Raw genomic sequence first — 14,124 nt, 5'->3', positions numbered from 1 at the left:
ATTGGGATGTTCGATGCTCGATAGTAGCGTTTAGCATATACAAACAAAAGGTTTTTCTTAGATATGGCGCGGAAAAAACCAAAAAACAAGTGGTGGCGGGGCAAACTAAATACGGCGGTTAATGACACGCGCGCTCCTGGACGGTGGGAACGACCATGCCACTTTGGAAGGTTGACCTGGCCACTTTGGAACGTGGACTTTGCTTGGGGAAACCCTAGGGAGAGGGAAATTCCCTTTCCAGGGGGGAATGATGCGTCGTTCCATTTGCATTTTCTTGTGCAGCCACCGATATCCACTCTGTTTCTCTCCCAACAATTCCAATACCCCAGTCATTAAAATTCAATCAAATTCTGATTTGGGTTTTTCTTTCTCTCTGGATTAGCATCCACCAATTGCTGGTTCGGAGCTCTTAGAACAGCAACCAGGTTAGTGAGAAATTTTTTCCCTATTTTTTGTGGTTAATTTCTGGAATTAAAATTTGGGGTCTCGGTGTTTAATCTCTGGAATTTTGATTGAAAATTTGTGTGTACAAATTACTTTAGCTTCAATTTTTGGGTAATTTTATTTTTTTGTCTGTTAATTTGTTACAGTTGTTTTTGGTCACCATCATGCATGAATTTGAATTGGGTTTTACCAGATACAATTGATTGATTTTTGTATGTTCCTTGGTTTTTTGGGTGTGTGAATTGTTATAGGAATATCAAATGGGAAAGCCAATTGGGAAGAAGAAAGATCATGAGGTTCAAAAGCCAGGGAATGCTGGCAGTAAGCACAGCAAGTCCTCGGATCGAAACTCAAAAGCCTTTGATGAAGACACTGCAATCTTCATCAACATGTCCTATGAACTCAAAGAAGAAGGTAACAAGCTCTATCAGAAGCACGATCACGAAGGTGCGATGTTGAAGTATGAAAAAGCCCTCAAACTCCTTCCACAGAATCATTTTGAAGTTGCTCATCTGCATAGCAGTATGGCAGCATGTTATATACAAATGGGTATTGGGGAATATCCTCGAGCTATCAACGAATGTAATTTAGCGTTAGAGGTATCGCCGAAGTACAGTAAAGCACTGTTAAAAAGAGCATATTGTTATGAGGCTTTGAATAGGTTGGATTTGGCATTGAGAGATGTTAATGCTGTGCTGAGTATGGAACCGAATAATCTAAGTGCGTTGGAGATTTTGGCGAGTGTGAAGAGGGTGATGAATGAAAAGGGTATTGTTTATGATGAGAAAGAGATTGGTATTGCTAATGTACAGAAGCCTACTGCTGCTCGTTTTCGTAAGGTGGTGAAAGAGAAGTTGAAGAAGAAGGGTAAGAAAGTTGAGCAGAAGATGGAGGATAAGGTCGTTGTGGAAGAGAAGGTGAGTGCTGATAAGGATAAAGAAGTGGTTACAAAGGCTGTTGAGGAAGATAAAGTGGTTACGAAGCATGTTGAGGAAGAGAAACTGTTTACAAAACATGTGGAGGAAGAAAAAGTAGTTGCAAGGCCAGTGAAGCTGGTGTTTGGAGAGGATATAAGGTGGGCACAACTGCCAGCGAATTGTAGCATGGGGTTGGCAAGGGAGATAGTTAGGGATCGATTTCCTGGCTTGAAGGGTGTTCTTGTTAAGTATAGAGATCAAGAGGGTGATTTGGTTACAATCACTACCACCGATGAGTTGAGGATAGCTGAATCTTCCTGTGATATGCAGGGCTCACTTAGATTATTCATATCAGAAGTCAGTCCTGATCAAGAACCAATTTACGAGGGATTGAGTGATGGGGAGGTGAGTATGGAATACAAAAAACCAAGTAATGTTGTAGAGAATGGGGATACTGAAAACGATAGAGTAGTGGAAAAAAGGTCTACTTCTGTTGAGGATTGGGTTATCCAGTTTGCACGATTGTTCAAGAACCATGTTGGGTTCGATTCTGATTCGTATTTGGATCTTCATGAGCTTGGTGTGAAGCTATACTCAGAGGCAATGGAGGATACTGTAACACTTGAGGATGCTCAAGAACTTTTTGACATTGCTGCAGATAAGTTCCAAGAAATGGCGGCTTTGGCATTGTTTAATTGGGGAAATGTCCACATGTCTAGGGCAAGGAAACGAGTTTCCTTTCCTGAAAATGCTTCAAGGGAAACCATTACTGAACTGATCAAGGCTGGCTATGACTGGGCAAAGAAAGAGTATAAGAAGGCAGAGGGTAGGTACGAAGAGGCTGTGAAAATAAAACCCGACTTTTATGAAGGTTATCTTGCTCTGGGGCAACAACAGTTTGACCAAGCAAAGCTTTGTTGGTACTATGCTATTGGAAGCAAGAATGAGCTAGAAACAGAGCCTTCTTCGGAGGTGCTTCAGCTTTATAACAAGGCTGAGGACAGCATGGACAGGGGCATGCTGATGTGGGAGGAGATGGAAGAGCGGCGTCTAAATGGACTGTCCAAAGAAGAAAAATATAACACCCAATTGCAGAAATTGGGTTTGGATGGCCTAATTCAAGAGGTATCTGCTGATGAAGCTGCTGAGCATGCTGCAAATATGAAGTCACAGACATACCTCTTGTGGGGAACCTTGCTGTATGAGCGTTCCGTTGTGGAATATAAGTTAGGGCTACCTACTTGGGAGGAATGTTTAGAAGTTTCTGTTGAAAAGTTTGAACTTTGTGGAGCTTCTCCAACAGATATTGCCGTGATGATAAAGAACCACTGTTCCAATGAAACTGCATTGGAAGGTAAGTACCGCATGTTAATGCAAATTTTTTTCGGCTTTTAGAATTTAGAGCTGTTCGAATTTGAGACCTTCATTCAAATGCAGGTTTAGGGTTCAAAATTGATGAGATAATACAGGCATGGAATGAAATGTATGATGCTAAAAGGTGGCAATTTGGTGTTCCCTCTTTCCGGCTTGAGCCATTGTTGCGTCGGCAAGTTCCAAAACTTCATTCTATCTTGGAGCATGCTTGAAATTTTTGTTTATAGTTGGTATCCTTTCGAGGCTTTGCACAAATGCCTCAGGTTGCCTCAGTTCAACTTTTGCAGGTTGCGTGGTTGCACAGGTAACTTGTCCTTTCGAATTAAAGCATGTCAAAATTGTCTTTGTTACACCTAAAATATTGATTTGATTACAGTTTGAATAGCTGAATTCTGATGGGATTGATATGGATTTTAGAGAGTGCAAAATATGTTGAAAAGCCATTTTTTAACCAAAGACATGTTTTTAACCTGACACATAAAACTTAAATGCAGTCGTTGTGGTCTGGCTTGTCAAGTACTTTAGGGCATGTTTGATAACTTCTCATTATTAGTTTTAGTTTTCATTTTTGTGTTAGAGAGAGATTGGAATACATAGGAATGACATGTATAGCGAAATATGCAAATGGAAACTTAAAACCAAAAGGCTTTTAAGTTTTAGCTTTCAAGATATTGTTTTGTTCATTCATCTTATGTCTTCCCCCATCTCTCCATTTTTCCATATACTTTCCTCACATCTCAAGCACGAAAAGTGAAAATTAAAAACTAATAACGAAATGGGTATCAAAAGGGCTCTTAGTTTACCAATCATTAAGTGATTGTTTTTTATTATAATTTTATAATACTTCAAATCTTCATGGTCGGTGCAAAATCACACGAGTATGACTGGATTGAATGAAACATAATCTCTCTAGTTTCTTTTCTTTTGGTGATTGCAGGTCTTTTTCTTTTCTGTCAGTGGACTGTTCGTTCATCTTCTTGTTTGCTACGGGAGCAAACAGAAAGTTTGCATAGTTTTTGAATTCCGAGTGAGGGTGATCGGGTCCCAAAGTCATCGATCTCATTTGTTTCGTTTGTTGTAAGAGTCGTTAGAGTAATTTTCCACAGATTGGGGTATAGGGTATATGATTGTTTGGATTTGTTGGTTCAAAGAATAAGCAAAGTGGGAAGTTGGTGGCATAATTTTGCTTGTTACTCACTCAGCCTGCTCGGCCAGATTTGTTGTTGTTTGTCGTCATGTCGTTTGTAAGTTGCAATTCTTGTAAACTTTGTAAGCTTTTGTGATTGTTATAAAATAGCAGTGAAAGATTTTATTCCTTTACCTTTACAAGAGATACGGAGATTTTTACTATGCTTCGGTCTATGACATGCACCAGAGGAACGAGAGGCTTGACGGGTGGCCAAGGATTCCCGTGTATCGTAATCTCTTGTGCATACTAGAAAAACCATGCTTAGTATCAGTCTACTTGAGGAATTATCTACAGGAAAACAACTTTGGTAGCCGGCATCGTACCTCGGCTTACACAATCACGTGATAAGAAATATAGATTAGAAATTTTTGTTCCTAATTTGATTGAGCCTCTTGTGAACTGTATATCTCTCTCTCTCTCTTATAATGTGCTCAGTCATGTAACGATTTAGTCGCTTAAAAAGTTTTACTCCAAATTCCAGGAACAATTAGACTAACATGGTAATATAACATGGCTTAGAACGTCTTAAGTTTTGAAATTTTGGTTCGAGCAATAACTATTATTTCCGACATGTTAATTTAAACTACGAAGAGCATGATTAAAACTTGAACATACAAGAACAACTTCAGAATGACTTAAAAGTGCTTTTAAAATGACTAAAAGAGCTTTTAGATAATATTTTTAGGTGTCAAAAGTACTAGTAAACACTTTTTTAAGAATTCACTTGTATTTTAACTACAATTTATTTCATAAACATTTCACAAAAATTACTTTTTATCTACTTTAAAACAAACTTTAACATCATAATATTTCGATTTAATAATACACCGTCTTATACTAGAAAGAAACTTCCAAGTGCTACGAAGACGGAAGTAAGACGGAACGTCACGGAAGTACTCGTTTCAGTAACAACACGTCACCCCACCCACTCCAAAGTCCAACTTCCAAAAGCCGTCTCCTCCCATAAGAAAGGTAACTTGTAGAAGCATCATCTCAGATTCTGATTTCTGTCCGTCTCTCTCACTCTCTCACTCTCAGTTTTACCTTCATTCGTTGCACCTGATTAGGGTTTCGTTTATTCTCCCAAATTCCATCCATGGAGAAAGTCCGAAGAGCATCGCACGCCGGTTCTTGGTACACCGACAATCGTCAGTCTCTCTCTCTCTCTCTCTCTCACTTTCTGAGAAAATAACACCCCTCTGTTTGATTTTTTTGGCCTCCTTGAATACAAGAAGCGGAATTAGTGATTTGGGTCGGCAGTAAAACTAAAAAGTCATCAGATTTGGAGCTTTTGAGAAAATTAATTCATCCGATCAATTTGTGTGAAAAAAATCAGTTTTTAATCTAAAGGTTTTGATTTTTCAGCTAAGAAGTTATCAGAAGAGATTGAAGGATGGCTGAGAGCATCTGGGCTCAATAAATCTCCTGATGTTCGAGGTGTCATTGCTCCGTAAGTTCATACTTTTGCTGTTTCTGCTTTTTTTTTTTTTTTTTTTTTTTTTTTTTGTGTGTGTTTAAGCACTAATTAGTTGAAAACTAAAACTTATTTATTTACGTTTATTGTGGTGGGTGGCTCTGGGATTACAGGCATGCAGGGTATTCTTATTCTGGTCGTGCCGCTGCCTATGCATTTGGCAACATTGACCCAACAAACATGTAAGTTGTGTTCTTCTCGGGTTGTCTGTGATTAGTTCTCTCTAATACTGTTTTGATCATGTAGTGTAAAAATATGAGCTGATTATGTTCAGATAATTGTGCGTTGACTCATGATCGAACCTGTAAAGCTTGATTGGTATGGGAAATTAGCTGTCTTCGAATTGTTAGATTACTGACTAACTTGCCTTTTCAGTAAGCGGGTGTTCCTGCTCGGTCCATCTCACCACCATTACACTCCAAAGTGTGCTCTTTCTACGGCCACGGTTTACAAGACCCCCATTGGGGACCTACCTATTGATTTGGAAGGTACTGTGATTCTTGTTTACACCTTTAGCAGTGAATGCAGCAGCATGACCTGATCGCAAAATGTAGGGATCATGTCTATTGTTTGTGCCCATTTCTCTGTTTCCCATTTTAACCAACACCTACGTATTAATAACATAACAATGAAAATATCACATGTTTCATTTACAGGAATTTACTACTTTCCTGTTAGTTTTTGTGATGGTTTTCTAAAATTCAGTTTGTTTTCACTTGTCAGTGATTGAGGAGCTTAAAGCTTCTGGAAAATTTGATCTGATGGATATTCGCGTTGATGAGGCTGAACATAGCATGGAAATGCACTTGCCTTATCTTGCTAAAGTGTTTGAGGGGTATGTTTATTCGCTATAGTTTTATTTATTGTTCTCATATAGCAGAGTTCTATTTTATAATCCTCTTTGGCGTGGCTGACTTTTTGACGATACTGATGCAGGCACCAAGTTAAAGTTGTACCCATATTGGTTGGTGCTCTTAAAGCTGAAAGTGAAGCCATGTATGGACAGTTCCTTGCGAAATATGTGGATGATCCACAAAACTTCTTCTCTGTGTCATCAGATTTTTGTCATTGGGGGTCTCGGTATGTTCCAGTCATGGTTCTATATAGGAACGAGTATTGGCATTGTTAGCTAAATTGACTGCTACTTTTGTCCAAGATGTCAGTGCATATCTACACTTATGCATGCAGACATGCATCTTCTGCAATATGCATTAAGCACCTCTCTCTCTGTCTCTGTCTCTCTCTCTCACACACACTCACACCCCGGTGCGTGAGCAAGCAAACTTGCATTCACAAACACAACTTTTTGTTACAGTAGGACAGTTAGGGAGACTTTTAGAGCTTATATTTTGTTTTGTCTTTGTTCCAAGGAAAATAAAGCAATTTAAATGTTTCTTCATGGATGCTATGTCATGGTATCCTTAGTTTTGTTACATGATATTTGATTGTTTTGCTAATTTTCTTCTCTTGCCATGCTTTGTGCACATATAATTGAAGCCAGACTGTTACTTGTTTACCGTGCCTAATCTTGTTATTCTCTCTCAGGTTCAATTACATGCACTATGACAAGAAACACGGGGCCATACACAAATCTATTGAGGCTTTGGACAGGATGGGAATGGAAATAATAGAAACTGGAAATCCAGATGCGTTCAAACAGTATCTTTCGGAGTTTGATAACACCATTTGCGGGCGCCACCCAATTAGTGTTTTTCTACATGTAAGTGCCTCAAGTATTCCCTTTAATGTCTGAAGAGGAACAAGTTCAAATAGATTCCCTCAAATTTGGCAAAGGACATTAACCAATACAAGAATATGGCACCCCAAATGAAACAGGGTAAAACCTGTTTTAGGATTATATTGCTGTTTTCAGCTTGAAAAGCTATGCCTATCATGAAAAAGTACCAGTGTCGTTCCTGTTTCATTGACCTTTATACCATTTTGTCTGGAGACAAATAAAAGGTATGCTAGGAACTCGGTAATCAAATTGTACAATACTGTAACGAAAGCAACCTAAAGATATCCCCGTTATGTTTAGCACTTACCTATTCGATATTGACACACTGAAGTCACCAAAATCATGTTGAGAGGGAAAATGTTAGGGAGATTCCATTTTTTTTCAAGAATTGTGCTTAGTTTTCCTAGACTACAAAATGTTTCTTCATTGATCATTGCTCATAACTTGTTGGACTATATTTCTCAATGTATTCAGATGCTGAGGAATTGCTCAACAAAGATAAAGATCAATTTTCTCCGATACGAGCAGTCAAGTCAGTGCAAAACTACGAGGGACAGCAGCGTAAGTTATGCATCTGCGGCAGCAAAGGTAGATGCTTAAAAGATGTACTATCCTTTAAGACATTCAGCAATTTGATTTTCATCGAATTCATTTTAATGTTCAACTTAAAGTAAATATGCATTCATGAACAATCATCGGGTTCGCGTGCCCCTGCATGTAGATTGATACTAGTAATGGATTGCCCTCGCTGATTTCTTATATTTAGTATTGGATCGGATTATGTTTTGGTTATCATCATTTCTCCCAAGGACAAAAACGATACGGTTGAAATGTAGCCAAGGTCATATTGACACCCTCCGACCTCCACTACCTCAGACCAACCATTGTACATGTGTTAAGATCTCGTTGCTCCAACAAGAAAACGGACAAATCTGGTAAGCCTAACCGATTGTTTACGGTGTTGGTTGAGCAGAAGCCAACCGACGGTGGCCGTTGGGTTGGCAGTTACGGGGTGGGGGTGTGTCGAACCGAACCAAGCCTACGCCTAGTCAGTTTTAAACAAAGTCTTGACCTATAGCATAAATTTTTCTCCCCAAATTTTACATATCATTCAGATGAGGAAAAATTCGAAAAAGCTAAGGCTTTCAGAAGCTCACTTGAAAGTTGAAGGCTCAAGTGACGAGCACAATAAGGATCCTCCCCGGATCCTCTTTGTGAGGATTCTGGAAATCTTCCAATCACGTCCGTTCATCTTACATCGTGCGGTCATAAATCATTGTAAATTTTTTATTTAAAATTGAATATAAATGGTACGTAATAAAAACTAATCGCACGATATACGATAAATGGACGTAATTGGAGGATTCTCGGGATCCTCACAAAGAGGATCAGGAGAGGATCCTCATTCCACAATAACAATGTAACTAGTCTCCAGTTTTTAGCTCTACACAACTTTCACTCTTACATATAAATATACGCTTCGTGACCCTTTACAGATAGGAAGTGATTCATCCTTGCCAACTAATCACAAATTGACAGATATACTGAAGTGACGAGCCAAAACACTATGATTGGTAAGGAAGGAATGATCCTTTTCGAGAAAGGGAAAGAAATGATCCTTAGATATAAAGAGGCAAAGTATTTTTCATATGGAAACGATATTCGCCCACGCTTTTTCGTTCTCAGACCCTGTTTATTCATGTCCCTGCCCTTGATAAGTTTTTCAATTCAAAGGACACAAATAAATATAGGTGAGTTATGGAAAAAAAAGTGCTTGCAGAGTGAATGCTAGGAAGTAGGGAAAAAGGAGCAGAAAACATGGGGACTTTAATTTTTAGTTTTTTTATTTATTATTGTTTAATTAAAATTATCCTTATTATATTAATGATCTTCCATTTCGGAGGGTTATTCAGTTGCAATTTTTATGAATTTTAAAGGAGTTATAAATCTAAGGAGTTTGACAGAGTTTTAATAGACTTTTATAGAGGCTATGAATTTCGAGTGAATTCACACTCAGATTTTTAGGGTACTTTAATAAATTCTTTTGAAATTGTAATTGAATATTCTTCAACTTTCATGAATTTATTTAAAATTCTGATTGAAAATCCATAAAATTTTAAACTTTTTTAAAATCTTTTGAGATTTCCAAATCAATCCATCTTTGGGCAAAAGGTTAAATAGAAAATTAACAAATAGAAGTGTTATTATTCACCTCTGACAATTTTTACAGTTATTCTGAATTGTCGTCAATTAAATTTGACATGTAACCCTAATACATAACGTTGAACCTCTAATATGGCCCACTACAACATTGCCCCAACCATTTCTTTTCAAAGAGAGTTATCGTGTAAATTAGTTTTGAACTCGTCATCCACAAGATTTGAAGCTAAACCCTATTACTAAGTGACAACGAGAGATTTGTATATAGGTTTCATTCTGACCTTGCCATTCGGTAGGGAGTGAAAATAGTTCTTCCACAACAAATAACTCATGCTTTCATGTGGGAAGTGGGAAACGACTAACTCAATTTTTATTTTTTTTAACAAACGATATTATCTACACTAAAGGGGTGGGAAAGTGGAAAACAACATCCTACCTACTGATTACACATGACTACGAACCAATATTCAAAAAGTCTGAAATGCAACTTGTTTGCGCAGAGGAAGTGACACACCCCGACCCGGAATGTCCACTAGGATCCCAAATCGAGCTGTGTTGGCCGACATCTGGAAGGTGACGAAGCCATAAAGTGTGATAGTGTATAAAATGTGAATAAATTTGAACCTAAAAGTGTCTAAATACCAGAATGCGCTACGAATGGGAGCGATCCCATTTCACACGCGATGCTAGAGCATAAGTAAAGTACAATAGTGTGGGTAAGAATCATACCCTTAAAAGTAGCCACGAATACTAAGATTAGGCATATATCCTCGTCGATACGAACTCAGCAGTTAAAACTTGAAGGGGGTACAAAACAGAAAGTGTGAGTAAGCAGTAAAACCAAGCTTCCCAAAACTATTACCTTTTTAACAGTAATAACCCTTCACTGTAATTCCCTTATCGTTTCCTATAGGACAGTACTTCACACACACACACACACACACACACACACATATATATATATCTATATATCCACCCATGCTAATGAAATGGCCAAAACCACGGTTATGCCGTGTCCATAGACTCTACAATGCATTAACAAGTACGCCAAATGAACTTAATCAATATAAAATGATACATCAGCTGTAATCACCTAACGTGACCCGTACGACTGTACTCATATCTCATCAATCAATGCAAGCATATAAGTCGGGAGTCATCTTTAGTGACCTGTACAACTTATCCATATCTCATCAAGCATCCCTGCACACGAGTCGGAACCACCTCTAGTGGTCTGTACGACGGGACTGGGTGTAAATAAGTACGCTCAAGTGCTACGATCACGTGAAGTCTGGGCGAATAATCGCGGGTCACCTACAAGTCGGAATCACTTATAGTGGTCTGTACGACAAGCCTGTGCACCTACCTTGAGTCCAAGGTGAGCGTAAGGTGCGAGAGGTGAACATCACGTGAAGGACTGTGCCCTGGCCACGGGCGAGAGCACTAACACCGGGGTGCAGGTTTATGAGCTCTCAATGCATCTCAATATAACATGTACAACTTATGGCAACCCATACGACAATATCGGAGTTGCCTAACACATAAATGTAGTCATCCTATAACTCCATCAATTCAACTAATACCATAAACTCACCTGAATTTACCTGAGTGTCCTGCGTTCACCTTTGCACTTGAAAGCATGCCCAATAATTATGTGCAAGTAATATACATATGGATATACCATGATGCAATCTAATACTCAACCATGTCGTAGCATTTTCAATTATATACAATACGGTGTGAAATGTACAACCAATAACGCCTTACTCCCGAACTACTTATTTTCAGGGATAATTATCCATGACAACCCAATTAACACTAACTTAACTAACTAATTCACAAAACTAAAACTTGTCTTTACCAATTTCCTTCGCGTTACTCAATTTCCCAAATAAGGCTTTTGTCTCAAATATATTATGGCTGCATCTAACGTCTCGTTAGACTGCCAACGTACCCTAAACATGGATCAAGTCATTCGTAGTTCATATTAGTACTTCAAGCATTCACAATAATTATATGAAGGTAATATACCTAATCAATTTAAAAGTGTCGATGGAACTATCAATAATATGTACGATAAAAGGAAAAGGTCCACTCACCTGGAGTCCACGCTATGATTCTCTAGCGCACGCATCGAGTCGTCCTGAATGATTGGTGCCTGCCACGAAGTCCAAAAGTGGATGGAAGATGGTCAATTTTGCCCACAAAGCTGGCGGGTGCCTAAAACTTCCCGACGTCGATTCGTCATCTACGGTGGTCTAACGGGGTCAAGGTTGGTTAAGTTTTGCTCCTGGGATGATGGGCTACAAAGCCCAAGTGGTAGCATCGGCCATCACTTTGCCGATTTGCCGGAAAATAAAAAAGGATGCCCGGAGCACCGTGAGAACCGCCAACTTTCGTGGCCTTAAACCGCCACATACCGTGGTTAATCAAGGTGGTTCTTGGGTGGGTTTGTAGAGGGGAATGAGAGCTTCAAGATGGTGGTGATGGTGTCGAAAAATCCATCGGAGTTGGCCGGAATAGGCCTTGGAAAATGAGTGGTTGCGAGGGGAAAAATGCACCGGAAAGCTGGGAGCTTTTTTTTTTTAATGTTTTTTTTTTTAATTTTATATTCTTTCTTTTTGATTGGCTGAAGGCTTTCCTCCTCTCCTCTAATTGGTTCCTTGTCCCTTTAATTTAATTGGTCCACTATTCCCACAAGGTGGGAATTCAAATAATTTTTATAGCTAAACTTTAAATAACCATTTTCAAACGTCCATAACAATACTGTTATAATCCGGACTCGCAAACGGCTTTCGCCTATGCGCTCACACCAACGAGTACTACGAGAATATGCTAAAAGAATAAATCATATGTCTCTCTAGACGATGGTCAACATAAGTCAAAATCTTTGCCTCTATGGCATTTTCGTAAATTCACGCTTTTAAAATAAAATAAAAATGTAAAATTTAAAACGGGTTGTCACAGGAGGTGCTAGAGGTGCTAGTCGAATTAATAATTCATTAATATTGCTAAAAAGGGGCTAATAATTCATTAATTTCACCAAAGTTAAATGTTTTAGTTAATTACTCTTCCAGTGCCTGCCTCCAGAAAGTCGTGCCAACATAGCTCAAAAATGACGTTCGTGGTAGTTGTCAGCACTGTGGTGAATTCAGTTTTCAGTTAATGTTTTGTGTGCCTGACTCCAAAAAGTCGTGCCAACATAGCTCAAAAATGACGTTCGTTGAGTAGATGTTGTCAAGTATTCTTCTGCCTCGTAGAAATCTCCACGAATGAAATATTCTTCCAAATACGGCAAGCTGAACCAGATTCTCGCTCCAGGCTACCCATATAAATAATTAATGCAGTTAAAAAAATCATTACTTTTTGTTAACCCAATGATAGTAATCTCACAAAAATTGATAAACTATGATGATTATTGTACGTTGCATTTGGCTTGATGTGAAATTAAATTAAAAAATAAAACTCACGCACGATCTGTTTTTCCACAACTGTTGAGGTCAAAGTATTGTAGAATGGAGTAAATTGCATGTCCTTGTGAAATAGCAGCCATATTGTAGCTACTATATTATTTACTCCATTCTACAATACCTTGACCATAACATATAGTAGTTATGCTTTGATTCCTAAACGTCAAAAGGCGTCAAAAATCAGGATATAACACCAGAAAAATGATAATTTACACACTATCTAGGTAGATCTTAAATGAAAGATAACATCATCTTAAAAAAATTGATCATATCATCCACAACCAAACATGTACAATAATATTATCCACTAAAACGTACCATAACATCTACATGCGAGCTAGCTAGATGCCTGTAATTAAAATTAAAAAAAGGAGTTGTGGGAGCTTATGCTCTAGTGGCAAAACGTTTTATACCACATTCACAGCAAAAGTTCGACTCACCAACAACCCTTTGAATTAAAATCAATAGGATTTGGTAAATCCTCTATAAAATAAAAAATCCAATTCTTAGGAAACAATATGAATTCGATATCTTATATAATTAAATATAATGGATATGATGTAGATCTAGGCATGCGTTATATTTGAAAAACTAATTACGAAAGAGCACTCAATATTTTCGACATAAAGTAGCAACTTTCTTAAGGAAAATTTCTTATTTATTGGCTAGTGGATTCTTTTCAATATATTTCTTATGGAAGCATATTTTTAGGGATATAAATTCTTAGCTGATGCCATCACAAGCGTTGGACTTAACATACCAAATACGCATATGAAGGATAGAACTTTATCTATTGTTGTTTGAAATGTTTTCATATATGACTGTATTGGAACATGTTGTAGCCGTGGATTCTCTAGTTAATTAAAAAAATAATGGCATAGCTTGAACTTTGTCAAAAATAACTTTTAAACTTTAAAAATATTTGACAATGAGTCTTGTGTTAATTAATAAAGTTATAGCATAGCCGCACAATTGATTTTCACAATTATTTTTATCTCTTACACATCTCTTTATTTCCAACATTAAAATTAAATAAATCAAAAGAAACAAACAAACAAGATTAAACATGAGTGTGTAAAAGAAAAATATTACGTATTTATCACTTCTCTACTTTTCAACCAATATTATATAATATATGAACGACGAAATGAAATGAAATAATTATGAATACCATTTTTTGATGTAGTCTTATAATCAAGAAAGACTTATTTTTAACTATGATACTTGCACTTTATACAAAATCTCACTTTTATCACTTATTTGCTCATTTTTTGTATCTCAATTTATCCTATTATGTTAACTTGGTTACATAAACCATTAAATTGTTGCCGTGACATGAATATTTTGGTAAATTTGCC

General features: G+C 37.6%; 2 protein-coding genes across 3 annotated transcripts; both read left to right on the top strand.

The window, feature by feature from the left end:
* The first annotated feature begins 192 nt into the window (after positions 1 to 192).
* LOC103946735 (protein PHOX1) lies at positions 193 to 4,055 on the top strand. Of its 2 annotated transcripts, none has more exons than XM_048583058.1 (4): positions 193 to 425; positions 697 to 2,715; positions 2,799 to 3,039; positions 3,673 to 4,055. In XM_048583058.1, the coding sequence occupies exons 2-3, from the start codon at positions 705 to 707 to the stop codon at positions 2,945 to 2,947; spliced, it is 2,160 nt and encodes a 719-aa protein (XP_048439015.1). In that variant the 5' UTR covers positions 193 to 425; positions 697 to 704; the 3' UTR covers positions 2,948 to 3,039; positions 3,673 to 4,055. The 2 variants fall into 2 exon arrangements, with proteins under 2 accessions (XP_048439015.1, XP_048439012.1); XM_048583055.1 differs by having other exon boundaries at positions 193 to 429; positions 696 to 2,715.
* Positions 4,056 to 4,890: 835 nt separating this feature from the next.
* LOC103946734 (protein MEMO1) lies at positions 4,891 to 7,897 on the top strand. The gene is made up of 8 exons (XM_009357513.3): positions 4,891 to 5,072; positions 5,290 to 5,374; positions 5,512 to 5,580; positions 5,774 to 5,886; positions 6,122 to 6,233; positions 6,335 to 6,478; positions 6,944 to 7,118; positions 7,611 to 7,897. Exons 1-8 carry the CDS (start codon positions 5,021 to 5,023, stop codon positions 7,734 to 7,736), a joined length of 876 nt encoding a protein of 291 aa, XP_009355788.1. The 5' UTR covers positions 4,891 to 5,020; the 3' UTR covers positions 7,737 to 7,897.
* Positions 7,898 to 14,124: the final 6,227 nt, after the last annotated feature.

The sequence above is a fragment of a genome, unplaced genomic scaffold (genome assembly GCF_019419815.1).
Source record: "Pyrus x bretschneideri cultivar Hongxiangsu unplaced genomic scaffold, Pyrus_bretschneideri_v1 Contig1, whole genome shotgun sequence".
Taxonomy (NCBI): Eukaryota; Viridiplantae; Streptophyta; class Magnoliopsida; order Rosales; family Rosaceae; genus Pyrus; species Pyrus x bretschneideri.
Note: the sequence above shows the minus strand (reverse complement) of the source record. Positions and strands in the feature narration are given on the sequence as shown.

Coding starts and splice junctions, on each gene's coding strand:
- LOC103946735 (XM_048583058.1), top strand. CDS start 705: ATGGGAAAGCCAATTGGGAAGAAGAAAGATCATGAGGTTCAAAAGCCA. Junction 2,716..2,798: donor CAATGAAACTGCATTGGAAG/GTAAGTACCGCA, acceptor ATTCAAATGCAG/GTTTAGGGTTCAAAATTGAT.
- LOC103946734 (XM_009357513.3), top strand. CDS start 5,021: ATGGAGAAAGTCCGAAGAGCATCGCACGCCGGTTCTTGGTACACCGAC. Junction 5,375..5,511: donor GTTCGAGGTGTCATTGCTCC/GTAAGTTCATAC, acceptor CTGGGATTACAG/GCATGCAGGGTATTCTTATT. Junction 7,119..7,610: donor CAATTAGTGTTTTTCTACAT/GTAAGTGCCTCA, acceptor CAATGTATTCAG/ATGCTGAGGAATTGCTCAAC.